We start from the raw sequence: 21,531 nt of genomic DNA on the forward strand, positions 1-21,531 counted from the left end.
AAAAAAACCCATAGAAATCATTGCATTGTTGTTAGACTGACGCTCAACACAAAAAGCCCTCGTAAAAGGGTGCGCTCAATGCCAATATCTAGCACTCAACGCTAGAGCTCTCACAATTTTTCTTGCCCAGAGAGACTAACTCCCTCGCCCAACAAATTATGAAGAAAAGGGGTCTAGATTTGCAAGAAAAAGTGACGCTCAACAAAGTCACTGCTCAGTGCCAAAGCATTCACATTCCTGGTCACTAAGCGGCACAAACCTGGCACTCAACACCACATTAGTGCTGCTCAATGCCATACCAAAAAATAGAAACTTCAACTCTGTGAATTAGAGAACCAAGGACCTTTTCAGATGACCAAATTGGTATGGCTGAAACACGTAGATCAAAAAACATGTTTCAATGTCAAAATGAATGTCAATTTGCTCAAATGGACAAATTCCCCAGTTTGTCAACTCAACAACAAACAGACAAATTCAAGAAAAGCACAACCACTTAAACACATCAAATTTCTCAATAGCTCAACCACAATTTCAGACCAACCAGACATGTAATTTAACATTCTCAAACAATCTACAAAACTAAACAAGGTAATTTCAACCAAAACAAGTACATATTCAACATTAATCACAACAACAACTCCACATACCAAAACATCAATATTTCAGACCCAATCAAACATGCATCATAGATTATCAACACATAAAAAACTTTAAAATGTGGTAGCTAGCTTCTCTTACCTAACAAATGACCAAAATGCTCTAAAAGGCCTAAAACAGATTCAAACGTACAGGAAGTCCTATATGCTTCTACAAACAACAGAAACACGATTAGGATACACTATTAGGACCGTTGATCAGTAGAGAAACTTAAAAAAGACTCAAACGTCACATGCAGAACACAAAGGACTAACATGTAAGGAAAACAAAACTAACCAAAGGAAGGAGCAGAAAACCAATTTATTCTATCTGAGAAACTGATTGGTCCAAATTTAAGAACTCACATCCAGGATCAATCCTACTGTCTTAATTCTTCAATTAAACGAACAAAGGATGAGAACTCCTAGAGAGAAGTTAGAGAACTGTAAAAAAGTAATTCCTAGAAAGATAACGTGTTTTAAAAGTATGAAACATGTTCACAATGAAACTTTTTAAATTCCTTTAATATTTAAATAATCGAGGTTCACTATTTTTAAACCACCATTATTTCTAAAATACCATTTTCTAGGTTTTTACAAATTTATGTTTATTTTATAATTAACTATTCACTAGTGCTGCGAAGGAAAATGGCAGCGATTGTTTTTCATAATACGCTTTGGTTTTCAAACTGAGATATATACGGGCGAGGTAAAAAGATTTGGGGCTTTTGGCATCGGTTACAACCGAGGTAATATGTTGAGGGATACTGCCTCGGTTGCTGTAGAACCGAGACAATAACCTGGACCTATGGCAAAAGCTCTAGCTTGAACCGCTGCCAAAGCACTATTTTTATTCTTTCTGAAATAAATTATCATGCACCATATTACCTCGATTGTCCTTAAAAGATTTTGGTTTTAGTCCTTAATTCAATATTTAATGTCTCTGTATTTAAGAAATGTATAGATACGATAATCCAAAATGTCCAAAATTTTATTTTTGCATGGTAAATGGTATGTCACTTTGCCCTTCCATTTTTGAACATGTATACTCCAATGTCTTCTATCTTCAACACCTCCATCTTCTCCATGCCTAACCTGCATAGTTATATTTGTCATCCTAGTTGCACCCTGTGGGATCTAATCCTAATTGCATCGCATAGGACCTAATCCTTATACCAAATCGTAAAATGAATTAAACTTGCAACAAAAACTAAAATAGATTTGAAAGAAGAAACTAAAACCAAGGGGAAATGAAATTGACTTCAGTTGTTGAATATTTACAGGACTAAAGAAATCCAAAGTTGTTCACAACCCTAAGTAAACTACTACTATAGAGAGTTACTACTAGTAATGTGAACAAGTAACAAATTAATCTGCAGAAGCAAGCCTTATATAGGCTGGATTTCACAACAAAACTGGAAAAATGCTTATAACATGTTTCATAACAGGTAGTAACAGATAAACATTACACACAAACTGTCCTAACTACTCTTACTATATTTACAATGCACCTAGGTAACCAGTGAACAACTAGAGTGCCTCTTCAAGCTCCAATTCATTACACGCGATAGTGCAGGCTGCTCTTGCTTGTCTCAGCTGTCCAATTAACTTTCAAACTGGTTGTTATAGGTTGAACAAACAGTTCCAGCAGGTCTGCAGAACTCCCTCTCAATCATTGCCTCCAAACAGCCTAATCTCAATTTCAGCACATTTGAAACTGTTCTGATTTTTCACAATTAAACTGCAATCAGCAAAGAGCTCCAAAAATTATGTTTTTGCACTCAAATTAAAGCACTTTGAATCAAGAATGCAACACAAAAAGAATCAATTGCATTAAAGATATGTGAAAAAAAGTTATAAGTCAAACAATCAACAAATGTGCTAGAATACACTTTTATACTTATTCACCAAAAATTCTATGTAACAAGTTCATATTAACACATTTAAGAAAAATAACATTTTATCTAAGAAAAATGAAATCTAATTTAAAAGAAAGAAATAGGAACAAAATAAATTCCAAGGAAATGTAATTAGCTTATTATAAAAACTCATCAAAACCGAGACTCCTCAGTTATCCTAAACCAAGAATTAAAGCATCTAAACTAGGAAATTAGTGAAAAGCATTAGGCAAACAAACTTCTACAATGATAGCAGAGTTTGAACAAGGAAATTTCTATGCGCAGGTTCGAAACAATCAATCTATACTTATTCATCAAATTTCCATGATTAATATATTCCCCTTGCCTCTTCATGCAAGGATCAGAGCATACCTTCGGAAGACAACGTACAAAGTTCAGGTTAAGGAAACCATAACCACCCAAACAACAGAATTCACTTGAAAGAAATAATAGCTTTTAATGCCAAGGCATGTCAAAATTTAAAGAGAAAATGGCGTGTCAAAGTATCATCTCTCTTAAAGTAATGTAACCTTCATCATTGTATAAATTGTTTAAAAGATTTTTCTTTAATATATAAATTAAGTGACCAAATGTCATTCATAATCTTTGCAACAATATACTACATAATCCTGAAATTTAAAATAATATCCTAGATGACTAATTGAAGAAAGCAATGACGCATTGGTCAACTAATATAAGTGAAAACTGAAATCTGCATTCTATTAAGTTATCTAGCTTAGGTATTTTGAGACTTACTAGACGAACTAGATCGTGATAGTAATGGTTTCGATCCGATTTATGGTCCAAAACTCCAAATCTTTTAGAAATCTCTCCAAACTCAAACTGTTGGGTAATGACTCATTGCATCATCAATATGATCAAATAAATTCCTGTTTACTCCTTCCTAATCCAGTCTTATTTTTGGAATATGCTTTATGTATGGGAAATCTTCTCCTGTTTCGCTCCTGCACCGCTTCTCCAGATGAGGACATTGAAGAATGTAAATAAGACAAGTTGGTGAGGCGTTGAATGCTACTCGGCAATGACCTCAACTCCTTACATAACAGAATCCTTATTTCTTGAAGAGAAGTCATGTCTCCAAGCCAGTCGGGCAATGAAGTAGACCTGCAATCGAATATATACAAAGAACGTAGCGACGGGACTTTCATAAAGGAAGCCACTTCGTCAATGCTTCCACCACGAAATTCCTCAACAGAAGGAAGACATGGAAATTTAAGCTTGGAGACTCCATACATTATTAATTCAGACAAGCGAGGGAGCATCTCTACTCCTTCATTCCTCAACATCCTCTCCAAATTTGGTAAATTATTCACACTCAGCATCCCATTCATTTGGGACGTTCTCAAGGCCTTTGATTCTCAGCTTGCCTCCCAGCTTTAAGCTATGCAACTCTGCTAACCCACACCCTGGCTTTGAACTCACAACGAAAATGTTCAGTGTTCTTAGATGCCTTAACTTGCTAATTTTGGAAGGTGTTTCTACTATCGAAGGACATTTATTAATCACAATATGTCTTAGATCCTGTATCGTGTCAAGTCTTTGGGCAGCCCATAAAGATTGCTGAAATTTTGCAATTTCAATATTTGCAATTTCCGTAACTGACAAATTAAGTAATTTAAGCTTGCTTCCTCACCGTGACTCAAACTCAAATATCTCAAATGTGCTAAATCATTCGGTTGAGACAACCCATAAGAGCTTGTGCATAATTCTCGTAGACAATGGTTTGACGGCACCGGGCTAATATTACCAAAATCAAGAAAAGTTCGTAATTTCAACTTTTTTGAAAGCCGTAATGAATCTTCCATCGAAACGAGCCCAATCAAAAGACACATCAGAATCTAACAAGCTTGAATAGTGAACTCTAGTTGACAATGGAGGCAACCTTCCTTTCACGATAAGCACACATTCCTCACCCATAATAGACCGGGCAAGATCATTAAATAGATCATGCATCTTGAAACTTTTTATCATGCCAAATTCATCATACTTTGGTTCTTGAAAAAATATCTACTGTATAAATTTTTCCACACATTATTTCCAACATCCTCCACTTCCATGTTTCTTTCACATCTAATAAATCCATTAGCGATCCAGAGATGAATTAGTTCTTGCTTTTCTTTTCAAAATCTTTAGTGAATATTGCACAAAAAGACAAACATCTCCGGTGACATGACTCCAAATTAGAATAACTTAATTCCAAAACACGCATAATAAAAGTTTGGCTTAATTACCTACTTAGTCCCCATGTTCGGAGGTAATTTGCTGTTTAGTACCCGGTTTTAAAAATGTAGGCATTTGATACCTATGTTTTGAAATTTGTATCAATTGAATCCTACCCACTTAACGCCGTTATAAATCTAACGTTTTTCTGACTGTGTATGTGATTTGTGGACGAGCGTTTGTGGACGAGCGGCGAGGACGCTCGTCCAGCGAAGAGGACGCTCGTCCAGCGAAGCGAACGCCCAGTCAGGCAGAAGAGGACGCTCGTCCAACGAAGCGAACGCTCGTCCATAACCGCTCGTCCACAAATCACATACACAGTCAGAAAAACGTTAGATTTATAACGGCGTTAAGTGGGTAGGATTCAATTGATACAAATTTCAAAACATAGGTATCAAATGCCTACATTTTTAAAACCGGGTACTAAACAGCAAATTACCTCCGAACATGGGGACTAAGTAGGTAATTAAGCCTAAAAGTTTCCTCGGGTGTCGTAGAACTCCTTCCCTCACGTATATCCCAAATCTCACTATCTCTTACAATTTCCCATTTTATTACCTCACTTTCATCACACAATAGATTTCCCAGTGTTTTTGATTCCAAGTGGCGAACCGATGCATTTCCTCACTATCTCTTCACCGATTAAAATAAGCTTTTCCTTAACTTCTTTGTTTGGTCCAAACGCATGGTGTTTAAACAATGAGAAACTGTCGTCTTGTGGCAATGCTATCAAAGGGCAACCAGGATGCGTCCCCTCGCAGACTTCAACATCCCCTTCAAGTCATTCCACTTATCTGGGTCTTCGTTCCACACATCACCAAGAATAAGTGTAGATTAGACTCTTCTATTACTCGTTTTTGGTTTTGACCATTCGATTGTATGCTTTCGGTTTTGACTTTGGCTGTGTTGTTTCGTCTTTGGTGTACTCGGCCAATGTTTGGCCTCTACAGCTGATGTTTGTTTCAGTCTTTTTGTTATGTTTGTTTCAGTCGCTTGGATTGACTATTGACTATATATTATGTTGTAATATTGCAAAAGTTATGTTGGTTTTGAAACATTTTACAACATTCATATTCTTTCATTATTTGACAACGTTAATACTCTTTTATTAATTAGCAACAGTCAAATTTTTAAGTGTTGGTTTTGGAACATTTTACAATATTCATATTCTTTCATTAATTGACAACGTTAATACTCTTTTATTAATTAGCAACAGTCAAATTTTTAAGTGCTGCAACGGTTAAATTATTTATTGTTTTTATTGTCTTTTATTAATTTTATTCTTCTCCAGCTCCATTCCAAAATAAATCAGTCTTTTCTCATTCTCCTTTATTCTTTTCCTCTTTTAAAACTATTCTGGATTTATAATATTCTCTTTTTAGATATCCTTGCTAGTTCTGAGATCCTTAAAGATATTCTGGGAAGTTCTTGTTGTATCTTGGGGGACTTGCGCAATACACCGCAGATAAGTCCTTAAGGACAATGAATCTACACGCCTCAGGAAATACTGCTCGTGATTTTGTCAGCTTTTATACAACAATCTTAAGGACTTATGGATGACATCAACAACTCAACCCCGGAGGACCAAAACTTTGTTTTCAAAACTCAAACAGTATTTACGAAACCCATAACTTCTGGAGGCTGCCAAGGTGCTTGCAACAATGATGACTTCTGATCGCATTCGTAAGGACCGCGGATGAGGCCGAAGAAGATGAGGTACTTGAGTAAATTTTCGTATACTTTACCTACAAAGAGAAAAGCACAACCAAGTATTTTCTCATTTACCAATCTTAAATATTTTAAAATTATGCGGGTGTAGGTAATTTTACTTAATTACTCGAAAAAAAAAGTTTTGGCTTTTCACCTAATGATATTGATAATATTATAAATTTGAAAATGGTGATTGTGTCATTATATGTTTGCATGTAGATGACATATTAAATTTTGGTACACGCAATGAGATTGTCACTAGAACTAAATTGTTTTTAGGATCAAACTTTGACATGAAAGAGATGGGTGAAATCAATGTGTTTTTAGGTATTAGAATCATAAGGAAGGGAGATAATATATTATTATCCCAAGAACAATTATTGAGAAACTTCTTAAGAAGTTTAGGTTTTATGACCTCACCAGTGAGTACCCCTTATGATGCTAATTCCAAATTAATGAAAAAATATAGGAGAATCATTATCTCAGTCTTAGTATGCCCAGATAATTGGGAGCTTACTGCACTTGATGAGCTTTTCTAGACCTGATATTGCTTATGCAGTAGGTAGACTGAGTAGGTACACTCAATGTTCAAATCAAGAACATTGGGATGCACTTTCCAAGCTTATGAGATACTTAAAAGGTTCAATGGATTATGCCATTGAATATAGTGGATTTCCCTGTTGTATTAGAACGGTACAGTGATGCTAACTAGATCTCTGATTCAGATGAGACAAAATTCACTAGTGGTTATGTATTCACACTTGGGGGTGGTGCGATTAGATGAAGATCAGCCAGACAAACAATTATTGCAAGATCAACAATGGAATCTGAGTTTGTCGCTCTTGAGATGGTTGGTAATGAGGCAAAGTGGTTGAAAAACTTCTTAGCAAACATTCCACTAGGAATGAGACCAACCCCATCGGTATTAATACACTGTGATTGCCAATTGGCAATAGCTATAGCTAAAAACAAGAATTACAATGGAAAGAATAGACATATCCAATTGAGACACAATTTGGTGAAGCAACTACTAAAGAGTGAAACTATTTCCATTGATTATTGAAGTCAGAACGGAATCTTGCAGATCCTCTGACAAAACCCCTTGGAAGACAAATGATATTAGAAACATCGAGGGGAATGAGACGTAAGCCACTTGCAAACGAACAAGTGATGGTAACTCAACCTTTGTGATTGGAGATCCCATCAATAAGGTCCATGTGGGTAAAAACAAGTCACTTGTTAGTTCTGATAGCACTAAATCGATTCTAATCAATTTTGTCCCTTTCTATGGTGTGTGTGTGTGTGTGAAAGTGCTAGAGACTGCATTATTGAGAGACTAAACTTTGTCATTAAAATTCTACGTGGTGAAAGAATTTTAGCTTAAACAAAGTTTTTAATGATTTTCATATCCCTTATGGGTGGTGTATGATTTGCAGCATACACTTGATGAAATCACCTATATGAGTGTCGAGTGGGGCCGCTTGCATGAGATCTTGGCATGATCTCTAGAGCACTCATGAATACTGGGCACGCACATGGCCTAGTAAGCACAACACAACGATAACAACAAGGATTGTGGGGGTGTATTGTGATTGAGAAACCTCTAACACACGTCAAGTGTCTTTGGTTCATATAGCTTGTTATACCAACTACACTATGTGTTAAGTATCTCAATCTAAGACTGGTTCATATAGCTTGCTATACCAGCTCTGATGCATTACATCCTATGAGACCCAGAATAAAAGTTTCTTATCATTCTTTAGTGTTTGAACTATTTGAGTCAAAGGCTTTCTTTCAACTTCTTTTGCAATATGTGGGGGATTGTTGTAATATTGCAAAAGTTACGTTGGTTTTGGAACGTTTTACAACATTCATATTCTTTCATTAATTGACAACGTTAATATTCTTTACTTAATTAGCAACAGTCAAATTTTTAAGTGCTGCAACGGTTAAATTATATATTGCTTTTATTGTCTTTTATTAGTTTTATTATTTCCCAGCTCTATAAATAGGGAGCTCTTTCTCCATTCCAAAACACATCCCAAATTAGTCTTTTCTCATTCTCCTTTATTATTTTCCTCTTTTAAAAGTATTATGGATTTATAATATTCTCTTTTTAGATATCCTTGCTAGTTCTGAGATCCTTAGAGATATTCTGGGAAGCTCCTATTGTATCCTGGGGGACTTGCGCAATACACCACGGATAAGTCCTTAAGGACACTGAATCTACACGCCTCAGAAAATACTGCTCATGATTTTGTCAACTTTTATACAACATATTGTAGCTTGTCTTTGTGTTTTGAAATTAATTCAATCTCGAAGTATTATTCACAAATCATTTTTTCTCTCTATCTATTTCTCTCTTATTCTTTCTTCTTTGCATATGGGTTTTTTGTTCTTCGTTTCACGCTAACCCAACAATTGACGTCCACCGTGGGGTTGTGAATAAAGAAATTCCAGAAACAATGGCAACCAAGTTCGACGTAGAGAAATTCAATAGATCAAATGACTTCGGGCTGTGGAAGATAAAGATGGAGGCTATCTTGATACAGTAGGGTTGTGATGATGCATTGAAGGGGGAATTGAACATGGATGCTACTCTAACGCAAGAAGAGAAGAAAAGAATGGTAGGTAGGGCAAGAAGTGCAATCATACTGTGTCTTGGTGATAAGGCACTAAGGGAGGTTGCGAAGGAGAAGACTGCGATTGGAATATGGGCAAAGTTGGAGACATTGTACATGACAAAGTCGCTGGCTCACAGGTTGTGTCTGAAGCAACAACTCTATTCGTTCAAGATGATCGAATCAAGAACCATAGAGGAGCAGCTTGCAGAATTGAACAAGATTGTTGATGATCTGGAGAATATTGACGTTAGGTTGGAAGATGAAGATAAGGCTGTTATTCTTCTGAATGCGCTTTCAAGAACCTTCGAGCATTTCAGGGATGCCTTTCTCTATGGTAAGGATCATATGATTACTTTAGAGGAGGTTGTAACATCAATTTGAACCAAGGAGTTCCAAAAACTTCAAGATTCGAAGGCAACCGAGGTGGAGGCATCTGGACTCGTTGCAGTGAAAGGCAAATGGAAGAAGTAGGCTGGAAATTGGAATCAAAACCAGAAGGTACGAAACATGTGAGATGTTTCAAGTGCCAAAAGATTGGACATATCAAGAAGTTTTGTCCAAAGAAGGAAAAATTCGTTTGGTCACAGAAAACTTCTGATGTGGCAGAGGTGTCCGAGGGATATGAATTTGCTGGTGTTCTGGTGGCTTCATCTAAAGATTCTCAAAGGAGTTGGGTCATGGATTCTGGCTGTACCTATCACATATGCCCTGTGAAGGGGTTCTTTGAGAGTTTGGAGCAAAACGAGCATGGAAATGTGTTGCTCCGTAATAACAAGGCTTGCCAAGTGCAAGGATTGTGGTCGGTAAGGCTGAAGATGTTTGACAACCGAGAGATGGTGATGCAGGATGTGAGATATGTGCCTGAACTGAAGAGAAATTTGATTTCTATCAGTTCATTTCATCTTAGAGGTTATTCCAGAAAAGTTGAGGATGGAATGATGAGAGTGTATTCTGGAGATTCTGTGATTGTCAAAGGCAGAAGAAAGAATGACTTGTATATTCTGGAGGGTTCGACTATCATTGGTCATGACTCAGTAGCAAGTGAGAAGTCAGAGAATATGGCTCGGCTTTGGCACTTGAGGATGGGACATATTAGTGAGAATGGACTTGAAGAATTGAAGAAGCAAGGTTTACTTATGGGAGATAAGCTGCATAAGCTGGATTTCTGTTGCCACTGTGTCTTGGGGAAATCACACAGAATATCGTTCTACAAAGAGAAACACTTAATCGAATGACCATTCGAGTATGCTCATGCTGACTTGTGAGGGCTTGCAAGAACTCAAACTCATGGTGGAGGAGCGTATTTCCTGAGTATAATTGATGATTTTTCAAGAAGAGTGTGGATCTATGTTCTGAAAAATAAGTCTAAAATGTTTCAAAGGTTCAATGAATGGCACACACAGACCGAGAATCAATTGGGGTGTAAGTTGAAATGCCTCAGAATTGACAATGGTCTGGAGTTTGTTTCAGAGGAATTTAGTGAGTTCTGCAAGGTTAAAGGGATCAGGAGGCACGAGAATGTAGTGGGAACTCCTCAACAGAACGGTTTAGCTGAAAGGATGAATACAACATTTCTAGAGAGATTTCAGTGCATGTTGCTTAGATCGGGATTGTCAAAAGCTTTCGGGGGAAAGGCGGCCAATACCACTATATACCTGATCAACAGGAGTTCGTCTTCAGCTTTCAATCATAAAACACCAATGGAAGTTTGGAGTGGACAACCGGCTGATTACTCAAACTTGAGGGTGTTCGGTTCTTTGGCATTTGCACATGTCAAATGGGATAAGCTGGAGGCTTGAGCGGTGAAAAGTGTATTCCTTGGATATGCTGAAGGAGTTAAGGGATACAGGTTGTAGAGGTTGGATAATAAACCTTCAAAATTGATCATTCGTAGAGATGTCGTTTTTATGAGACAAGAATGGCAATGCATGCTGAAAATCCTAAATGTGAGAAGAAGACTCTCATTGAGGTGAAGCAGTCTACTAATGAAGTTGTTCGGTCGTTGACTGAGAAAGACCGAACGGGTGAAGTTCAAGATGAAGTTGTTCGGTCATTAGTTGAGAACCGAATGGGTGGATTTCCAAGAGAGTCTATCACAAATCTTGGTGATGATACAGATGGAATGTCTGGTGATGTGAGTCGCTCAAGAGGGGCTGGTGTTGAATTGAGAAATTATCAGCTTGTTCGTGATAGGGAAAGGAGGATCTCTAAGCCAACCAAACGGTTTGGAGAGGTAGATTTAATTTGCTAAGCCAAAGGGTAAGAAGGTCGTAGGTTCTAAATGGAGGAAGATCTTGAGGCTTTAAGGAAGAATAGCACCTGGAGATTGGTGGATCTGCCAAAGGGTAAGAAGGTCTTAGGTTCTAAATGGATCTTCAAGAAAAAGGAAGCTATACCAGGGGTAAGAAAGCACGATACAAAGCGAGGCTTGTAGCCAAAGGCTTCACCCAGATCAAAGGTATAGATTATCATGAGATTTTTGCTCCTGTGGTAAAGCATTGTTCAGTCAGAGTTCTAATGGTTATAGTTACTCATTGCAATTTGCACCTAGAACAATTGGATGTTAAAACTGCATTTCTGCATGGAGATTTGGAGGAAACCATTTATATGAAGCAATCGGAGGGATTTGCTTTGGATGATCGGGTGTGCCTGTTATAGAAGTTTTTATACGACTTGAAGCAAAGTCTAAGGCAATGGTACAGGAAATTTGATGATTTCCTGATAAAGCTGAACTTCAAGCGATGCAATTATGATGACTGTGTGTATACTCTAAACTGTGACAGTAAGGTGTTGTATCTTCTACTATACGTGGATGATATTCTCATTGCCAACAATGACGGGGCATGATTCATGAGTTGAAAGCAAAATTGAGTGGTGCTTTCGAGATGAAGGAGTTAGGGGAAGCAAGGTGGATCTTGGGCATTGATATAAGGAGAGATAAACTGGGGGGAAACTTGTTTGTATCTCAAAAGAATTACTTGTAGAAGGTGGTTTCAAGGTATCATATGTCTCAATCCAAACTTGTTGGCACATCGATCAGTCAACACTTGAAACTCACCAAAGACCAATGCCCAAAGACCAAGGATGAAAGGAGGAAGATGGAATCGGTTCCGTTTTCTAATGGGATTGGGAGCATCATGTATTGCATGGTCTGCACTAGACCTGACCTGGCGCATGGAATAAGTGTTCTCAGTCGGTTTATGGTTGATCCTAGACAAATCCATTGGGAAGCGTTGAAGTGGATGCTTAGATACATAAGGGGGTCTCTTGATACTGGATTACTCTTCCAAAATAACTTTCAAGGTGGAGGTTATCTTGAAGGTTTTGCTGATTCAGACTTTGCCGGGTGCATGGACACAAGAAAATCCCATTCGGGATATGTGTTTACATTGTTCGGAATTGTTGTAAGCTAGAAGTCTACATTGCAATCAGATGTTGCCCTTTCAACCACTGAAGTTGAATATTGTGTGTTGGCTGAAGGGGTAAAGGAGGCACTGTGGTTAAAATGCTTGATTCGGGAATTGGGTATTGATCAAAAGTCTGTCTGAGTTCATTGTGACAGTCAGAGCGCCATACATTTGGCCAACCATCAGATTTACCATTCTAGAACAAAGCATATTGATGTCAAGCTACATTTTGTCACGAGCATTGTGGAATCCAGTAATGTCCAAATCTGCAAAATTGCATCTGAAGACAACCCTGCAGATATGTTGACTAAGCCGCTCGCTAAAGAGAAGTTTCTGAAGTGTTTGTCCAAGATTGGTTCTATATCGTTCGGTCTGTAATAGTGTACCGTTCGGTTTGTTCTTGTAATAATCGAGTTTAGGTGGAGATTTGTAGATTAAGCTCTTCTATTACTCGTTTTTGGTTTTGACCGCTCGGTCTCATTGTGACCGTTCGGTCATGTGCTTTCAGTTCTGACTTTGGTTGTGTTGTTCGGTCTTTACTGTACTCGACCTATGTTCGGCCTCTATTGCTGATGACCGCTCGATCTTTCTGTTATGTTTGTTTCAGTCGCTTGGATTGACTATATATTGTAACCTGTCTTTGCATTTTGAAATTAATTCAATCTCGAAGTATTACTCACAAATATTTTTTCTCTTTGTCTTTTTTCTCTCTTATTCTTTCTGCTTTGCATCAGAGTTTTATGTTGTTCTTCGTTTCAATCAAACCCAACAATAAGAAAATACCTCTTGTTCTCCAAGAATAAGGATTTAACAATGTCGAAACAGTTTTATGTCTCCTTTTTATTCTTTTATTTTTTTAGAGAGTCATGTTTAATGTAGAATAGCATGTTCTAATTAATATCAGAAATTCGACAATAAATCAGTTCCATTATCATTTATGATAACTTTAATTTTCCTGTTAAATTGCCTTTCAATTATGCCATTAAAAGTTCTCAAACAATTTTCTTAAGATCCTTAACTGTCCAAGTGGATTAAGTAAAAAGATTGAGAATTGATGACAAATTTTACTTATGTAATTGAAATTGCAATATATTATAATATAAAAAAATAGTAACAAATTTATTTTAGTATTTAATTTATTTTGTTATAAACGCTTAAAAATTAGTTTTTTAATCATTTGACATTTATAATTTTTTTATTTATATTTATTTTGTTGTCACATTTATATAAAAAATTATTTTCCTTTTTTCTTATCTATTTATTTTATATTTTTATGATTTATAATTACTAGGATAGTCATTTAATAAAGTTAAATTTTAAAAAATATATTTTACTTTTATTTTTAAAATAATATTATTGAAAAAAAAAATATATATTTCTTAACCATACAAAGGGTTTATACTGTTAAACAATACAAACTAATTATACTGCTATATAAAAAATTCTTTCTTATGAGAATTCTTTTTAATCAACTTAAAACCAATGACAGACATTCCTAAAACTATTTTAAAAATTTGTTAATTTTTAAAATAAATAAATAAATAATTACTTCCTTCAATTTGCGTTTGTAACAACACAAATATTGCCAAACTATATACATGATTTTATATAATTGCTATTTAACAAGCAGATATAAAGTATAAAAATCACTTCATTTATTGCTGTCCACAAAGGTAATATAACTAAAAAATGAATTCATATACATCCCAAGGACATAAATTGAAGAGGGCAACAATTACAATTTTTTTTTTCAAAAGATAACAGGTAATGAAACACTGCACTAAAATCAAAACAGCTCATTATCACCACCAACTCCTGCTGGCCCAACACCTAATTCCTCGTTTGCCCATACTAGATAATAATCACTAGGATAGAAAAGACCTTTAACGTCATCCTTTAGACGTCTGACCCTTGAATATCTAATGTAAAAAATGATCGATGACATTTTTCGTAAATAAAACAACTATTTAGACATCGGCTATGGAGGGACCTGACGTCTAAATACTCATATACGTCCACTCCCCCGAATAGACGTCAAAACTAAATGAAAAAGTTAATAAAATTCTTTTTATTCTATTTAGACGTTTGTTATTGGGGGAAACGTCTAAACCCTAAACCCAGAAATTTAAAATGTCACTTTTTGACTTCATTTAGACGTCCGATCCCGCCACTCTGACTTCTAAAGCACTTTAGACGTCTGTTAAATGGGGGAACCGACATCTAAACCATAAACGCAACAAATTAAAAACTCACTTTTTGACTCCATTTAGACGTCTGATCCCGCTACTCCGACTTCTAAAGCACTTTAGACGTATATTAATTGGGGGAACCGACATCTAAACCCTAAACTCAGAAATTTAAAAAGTCACTTTTTGACTCCATTTAGAGGTCCGATCCTGCCACTCCGACTTCTAAAGCACTTTAGACGTATGTTATTAGGGGAACCAACGTCTAAACCCTAAACCCAAAAATTTAAAAAGTCACTTTTTGACTCCATTTAGACGTTTGATCCCGTCACTCCGACTTCTAAAGCCCTTTAGACGTCTATTATTGGGGAACCGACATCTAAATTTCGGCATTAAAATACTGTAAACGCGAGACAGTCGTTACGCGCACTCATTGTTCATATTTTCGTTGCTTTTTCTCTCTACGGGTTACGCTTTTCAGGTTCGTTTTCTCACTTTTGCACCGTTTTAAATTAATTTTACTCCGATTACATCACTCTTTAATGCATTATCTTTCATTTGAACCGATTAAAATGCGTTTTCGTTGGATTTTGGTGCAGTTATTCTCGTATCCTTGGGTGGCGTTCTTTGGCCGCGCTCTTTGGCGGCGATATTTTGCGTTTTGTACTCCTCCAATTCCCTCCACTACGTTTTTAAAACCATCCAATAAAAAAATGTATACTTGAATATAAAGTATACATTCTCTTCAACTAAAATATAAAGTTGTAAACTTGAATCACCATGAGTCAGGAGCAACCTCAGAGATCTCTGACCTGTATGGATTGGACGTCTATATAGACGTCTGACCTATATAGGTCCGACGTCTATAGAGACGTTTGACCTATATAGGTTCGACATCTATAGAGATGTCTGACCTAAAGGGTCCGACGTCTCATTAACGTCACCCATATAGACGTCGGACAGAGATCAGATGTTAAAAGCCCAAAATAACAAACGTCTAAAGTTTTTTCTACACTAGTGAATAATCATAGCAAAAGGAAAAAATAACTCAAATACATAACACATAAAAGGATAATAAGTTAATTTCAAAAACAATATTTGATCTTAAACAAATTATGAGGTTAAACAAATTCAAAATAAAAATTTTATACAAATTTGAGGCACATACAACGCAATAGCAGATAAAAAATTTGAAATCTCTTTGGAAGGTACCACCAATGACAACATAGAGAACAAAAGCACAGAAAAATGATAAGAATGATGCATACCAGAAGATTGATCTATTTGAATCACTGCTAAAATCATAGCATCACACATGCAGTCCTGATAAGGAACAAGAAGAACTTCATTAAAATCCTGAGATGAGGACAAAAAGAGAGGTTAAAGATAGAATACAAATGATTTTATAAGAGGCATTATATCACCAAGAAATTGCATATAAAAAATTGATTTCCTTTTACTACTTTATCTGAGCACAAATAATACAGAAACATTGTTTTATTATTTAATATGTACACTGCGCAAAATGCTATTGAATTTACCACAAAACGTCTGTTTCCTCGTGAAAAGTAGTTCCAATCGCTGAATGTGCTTTATGTATTGCCAATCCTCTCCTGTTTCCCTATTGCATCGCTTCTTCAGATGAGGACAATAGTGTATAGTTAAATAAGACAAGTTGGCGAGGCGTTGAATGCTACTCGGCAGTGACCTCAACTCCTTACAATACCAAATGGTTAATTCTTCAAGGGTAGTCATGTCTCCCAGCCAGTCCGGCAATGAAGTACACGTGCATTCGTCTATATATAAAACTCGTAAGGAGGGGATACGTTGTAAGCCATTTGGTAATGTGCAGCAATAATTGATTGAAACCTTCCGCAGGGCAGATAGTTGACTCATATTGCTTGGTAGAGCCACCAGCTCTGGACAATTACTGATCGCCAAACTCACAAGACAAGCCAAATGTCGCACACCTTCAGACAAGGACTTTAATTTCTTACAGTAATGAATGGTCAAAGTTCGAAGAGAAGTTAGACCTTCCAGCACGTGTTCTGGAAAATACTCCACATCATACCATTCTGCAATGTATAGTTCCTGTAGTGCACCCAACCTCCTGAATTCGTCGGGTAATACCACCACTCCTTTAATAATTTCAATGCTCAAGGTCTTTAGAAAAGCCATATTCCCCACAACTTCCATGAAGGAAGCCGCTTCGCCAATCCTTTCAACACTAAGTTCCTCAACACAAGGAAGACGTGGGACTTTAAAGTTCAAGACACCTTCAATTGTTAATTGGGAAAGACGAGGGAGCATCTCTACTCCTTCATCCCTCAACAACCTCTCCAAATTTCGTAAATTCTTCACACCCAAGTTCTCCAACGATGGAAATGCCTTTTCCTCCACACCATCATACGTATCACCATCTATCCACTTCACATTTTTCATTCCACTCACGCTTAGCCTTTTCAAGTGTGGTAGTTTACCAAGTGGGGGAAGATCCTCACAGTTGTCACAGTTGGAGAGTGTAACATCCACCAAGTCTTTCAAAACTGCTCTATTTCTCATCCAACTCGATATCTGCCTTCCCTTATATCCATTCATTTCAAAACTCTTGAGAGTTGAGGGAGGTTCCAAGGCTTCCAGTACTCTCTCCACACTTAAATTACTACCTTTTGGATTAGCATTACCATCCCATGACAAGCGCAGGATATTCAAGTCCTTCTTACCAATCAAATTTGCTTGTTTAGCATCCCTTTCATTCGGAACGTTCTCAAGGCCTCCTATTCTTAGCGTGCCTCCCAAATTTAAACTATGCAACTCTGCTAAGCCACACCCTGGCTTTGAACCCACCACGAAAATGCTTAGTGTTCTTAGATGCCTTAACTTGCCAATATTTGGAGACATCTCTTGTGTTATATCCATGCCATCAATCACAATATGCCTCAGATCCTGTAATTGTGTCAAGTCCTTAGGCAACCCATGAAGTTTGGGCAAATGAAACAATTTTAATATTTGCAATTTCAGCAACTGACAAATTGAGTTATTTAAGTTTTCTTCCGAACTCCTACTACATCTCAAATTCAAGTATCTCAAAAGTGTTAAATCCTTGAGTGGGGACAAAAAAGAAGAGCTTATTTGCAATGCTCGGACACAATGATTTGTTGGCATCAGGCCTATACCGCCATAATCAAGAAAAGTTCGGAGGGATTCAACCTTCTTCAAAGCAGTCATGAATCTTTGACCAGTCATATCAACAGACGACACACCAGAATTGAACAAGCTTGAATAATGAACTGTAGTTGACAATGGAGTCAATCTTCCTTTCATAATAACCACACATTCCTCACCCATAATAGACTGGGCAAGATCATGAAATAGATCATGCATCTTGAAAGTAGTGATCATACCAAATTCATCATACTTAGCTTCTTGAAAAAATGATCTACTGTATAATTTCTTCCACACTTTATTTCCAACATCCTCCACTTCTACATTTCCTTCACATTTAATAAATCCATTAGCCATCCAGAGATGAATAAGTTCTTCCTTGTCTATTTCAAAATCTTTGGGAAAAATTGCACAAAAAGAAAAGCATCTCCGCAATGACAACTCCAAATTAAAATAGCTTAATTTCAAAGCACGCATGATAGAATTTTCCTCACCTGTCGCAGAACTACTTTCCTCCCGTATATCCCAAATCTCACTTTCCTTTACATTCTGCCATTGTTTTACGTCACTTTCATCGCGTAATAGCCTTCCCAATGTTTTGATTGCAAGCGGTGAACCAACGCATTTTCTCACTATCTCTTTGCCAATTGACACCAGTTCTTCCATTTCTTCTCTGTTTGGTCCAAACGCATGGTGTTTGAACAATGACCAACAATCATCTCCTGATAATTCTTTCAAATGGTAGGCAGGATGCGTTTGCATGGTGGAAGCAACTTCCTCGAGTCGAGTAGTGACCAAAATGGTAGCTCCTTTTGCTGCCCTTGCGCACTGCAACTTCCCCTTCAACTGCTTCCATTTCTCTGGGTCTTCATTCCACACATCATCAAGAACAAGTAAATACCTCATCCCATGCAACACTTCTTCAACCTTTCTCCGCATTGCTTCTAAGCTATTGAGATGGGGATTTTGTCCAGTGATGCATTCTATGATGGATTGTAGTATTGTCATGGTGTTGAAATCATCAGAAACACAAACCCAAATTGTCAAGTCATAATGTTTGCATACCCTGTGATCATTGAAAACCTGCTTGGCTAATGTTGTTTTTCCAAGTCCACCCATACCAACTATGGGATAGATAGAGAGGTCTTCATTGTCACTCACATCTTCCAAAAGAAACTTCAAAATTTGCTCTCGATCCTGGCCTCTACCATACACTATATGTTCTGTAATGTCAGAGCTAGTTTGGCGCCAATTATCATGGATTGTTTGGACCTCTGTGACACCGGGTTCTAAATTAAACATGCTCCTTTCTTCGTGAATGTCATGAAATCTTTGGGAGATGTCTTTCATCCTCTTGCCAATATTGAAACGAAAGAGAATGTCCTTAGGATGAAGACGGGATAGGCATGAAGTATGTCGATCATCAAAATTCACTTTTGTGGAGTGAATTGAACATTCATCTAAGATATCATCAAGCACATATGCTGCATCTGTGAGTTTCTGCAGCCAATCTTTCACAGCATGACTTTTTATTTGTTTTCTGTCAGCATCTCTGAGTACAGCACGTATTGCAGTGAGATTGCTGGAAAGCTTTTGAGTCTGTTGGTGAACACCCCAAAACGTAGCAAGTTGGTCTTGGCCAAAAGATTGCAAGTTTTGAATTACAAGTCCGAGCAAAGCCTCGGCCATTTGCAGAAAGGAGGGGTTTTCGGATGATTATGACTGTGGAGAAGGAAGCATGGGGAAGAGTGCTTTGTTTGAATTGGAAATAGCGTGTTGTTTTCTTACTTCGCAAGTGGCCCCCGTATGCTTTTGTTTACGAGGAGTGTTCATACAAGGAGTCAAGTCAAACCAACCATATAATTGCGTTCTAACGTCGCTCTCTTCCTGTCATTGCACTCCACAAACATGTCCACTCACTTTCTCCTTCATTTGCGCTCAAATTTCACAGCTTTTTCCACATCGTGTTTATCACTTATTTCGGCAATAATTTATAAAACATTAATACAGAATTAGTGAAACTTGTAGTCGATACCACAAAGATATTAAAGAAATTGATTTTTCAAATTAATAAATTAGAATATTATGTATAGGGATACAACCAATTTAAACTTACGTAAAATTTAAAATTCCATTAGATTTTTCATGAAAACGGTACTTTAACTCATAGCAGAAGCGTTTTGGTAACAAATTGTCTAGGTATTTTATTCATTAAATCATTATTATCGAAAAAATTTAATTTAACTGTCTTTTCATCATGTTGAAATATTGGCTCTTGTTTATCATATTATATCTTTTTGTATGTTGTGCTCTCATGACCCAACTGGGAAAAAGTTGCTTTGGGTAACTTATTTTGTCACTCTCTAGTGGTCGTTCAACCATTTTTTAAAATACTAAGTGAAACAGTTAGAATTTAACGTACCAAAAATCATGAAGAGAGGAGAACCAACTATGTATAAGTTATCTCTATGGAGGCCTTGTTATCTGATCATAATAATGATAATTTTGTCAGCTTAATAATTTTGACGTAATAAATATATTATTGACTTATGTTTTAATTATTCAATAACTTTTCTTTTAATTTAGTTATTTAATCAAATATATTCTTTTAGGGTTTTTCTTTCATACTTAGTTTACATGTTTATTTACACTATTGGAATGCTAATAAATTACTTGTATTAAGTTTCTTTCTTTACTCTATCAGCATAAAACATGATCATATGAATGGGAAAAAACATATTAACAAATATTGAGAGATCAAAAGAAAAAATTGAAAGTACTTTAAGAATTGTATTAACCCAAAATGAGTGACTTAATTAGCTGACATTAAACCTGTCAAAGCAGCCCATTTTATAAGATTTGGTTTTAACGTTGAGGCCAAAAAAGCTCATAGAATAAAAAAAAAATTCATTTAAAAAGTCACAGGATCAAATATCTCTAAAGCCTATATGAGTCAGGATTAGCCATCTATTTTTCTTTTTACCATGAGAAAAATATATTAATAAAAGTAGAAACAAAAATGGAAATTTGCAATGTGAAACCAAAGATAACAGTATTAGCGTAAAAACATACTGCCCACTTCCAACTTAAGAGAAAATCTAAAGTCAACTCTCCTTCCTAACGTATGAACAACAGTTTAGCTTCAATCTTCTTCATTGTTTGGCTATATTATGGCCTCTTTCTCTGCTTAGTTGAATAACACAATATTCATTCAGTTCACGGTTTTTTTATTATGGTCTTTCTCTCTTTTCTTCTCTCGGCTTCTTTTCATTTCTCTTGTTTGCAATCCTTTCTGTCAGAGAGACACAGCGGAATGGTTATCGACGGGTCAAAAAACCAATCACAACGGAATGGTTAACGGGTTCAAAAAATCAATAAAAGTAAATTTTTAACGTACATGCTTTTCAATGTACATTGCACCAACGACCCAATTACTTTGCATTTGTAATCCAATTTTTAGGGCCTTTCTGCAATAAGAAGAAAATGAATTAATGCCAAAAAATAAAAATAAAAGAAATATTTCAGCAATTCAAAAATTAAAAGAAAAGTAAAGAAAAAGATTTTTATTAAAAGATTTTCTCTAAAAAAAATATTAATATCCTAATTATTTACAAATACTAAAAATTATCCCTAAAAACGTAATTTTAACTAAAATTCTACAACTC

The 21,531-nt window shown here is 36.3% G+C and overlaps 1 protein-coding gene and 1 pseudogene across 4 annotated transcripts; both read right to left on the reverse strand.

Annotated features, from left to right (window-relative positions):
* Positions 1-1,870: 1,870 nt before the first annotated feature.
* Positions 1,871-19,597, reverse strand: LOC124833356 (putative disease resistance protein RGA4). 4 transcript variants are annotated; one of them, XR_015782730.1, is made up of 3 exons: positions 16,243-19,597; positions 15,970-16,057; positions 1,871-2,357 (listed from the first exon to the last, which is right to left on the reverse strand). XR_015782730.1 is itself a non-coding variant. In XM_088101093.1 (3 exons), exons 1-2 carry the CDS (start codon positions 19,553-19,555, stop codon positions 16,011-16,013), a joined length of 3,327 nt encoding a protein of 1,108 aa, XP_087957219.1. In that variant the 5' UTR covers positions 19,556-19,597; the 3' UTR covers positions 1,871-2,357; positions 15,970-16,010. The 4 variants fall into 4 exon arrangements, 2 of the variants coding, with proteins under 2 accessions (XP_087957219.1, XP_087957218.1); XR_015782729.1 differs by having other exon boundaries at positions 1,871-2,376; XM_088101093.1 differs by having other exon boundaries at positions 15,970-16,024.
* LOC148192123 (putative disease resistance protein RGA4) lies at positions 3,379-5,599 on the reverse strand (annotated as a pseudogene).
* Positions 19,598-21,531: the final 1,934 nt, after the last annotated feature.

Source organism: Vigna umbellata, chromosome 10, assembly GCF_029865625.1.
Source record: "Vigna umbellata cultivar VRB3 chromosome 10, Vumbellata_1.0, whole genome shotgun sequence".
NCBI lineage: Eukaryota > Viridiplantae > Streptophyta > Magnoliopsida > Fabales > Fabaceae > Vigna > Vigna umbellata.

What these genes read in the sequence shown, in the direction of transcription:
- LOC124833356 (XM_088101093.1), bottom strand. Translation starts at nt 19,555, where the DNA reads ATGGCCGAGGCTTTGCTCGGACTTGTAATTCAAAACTTGCAATCTTTT.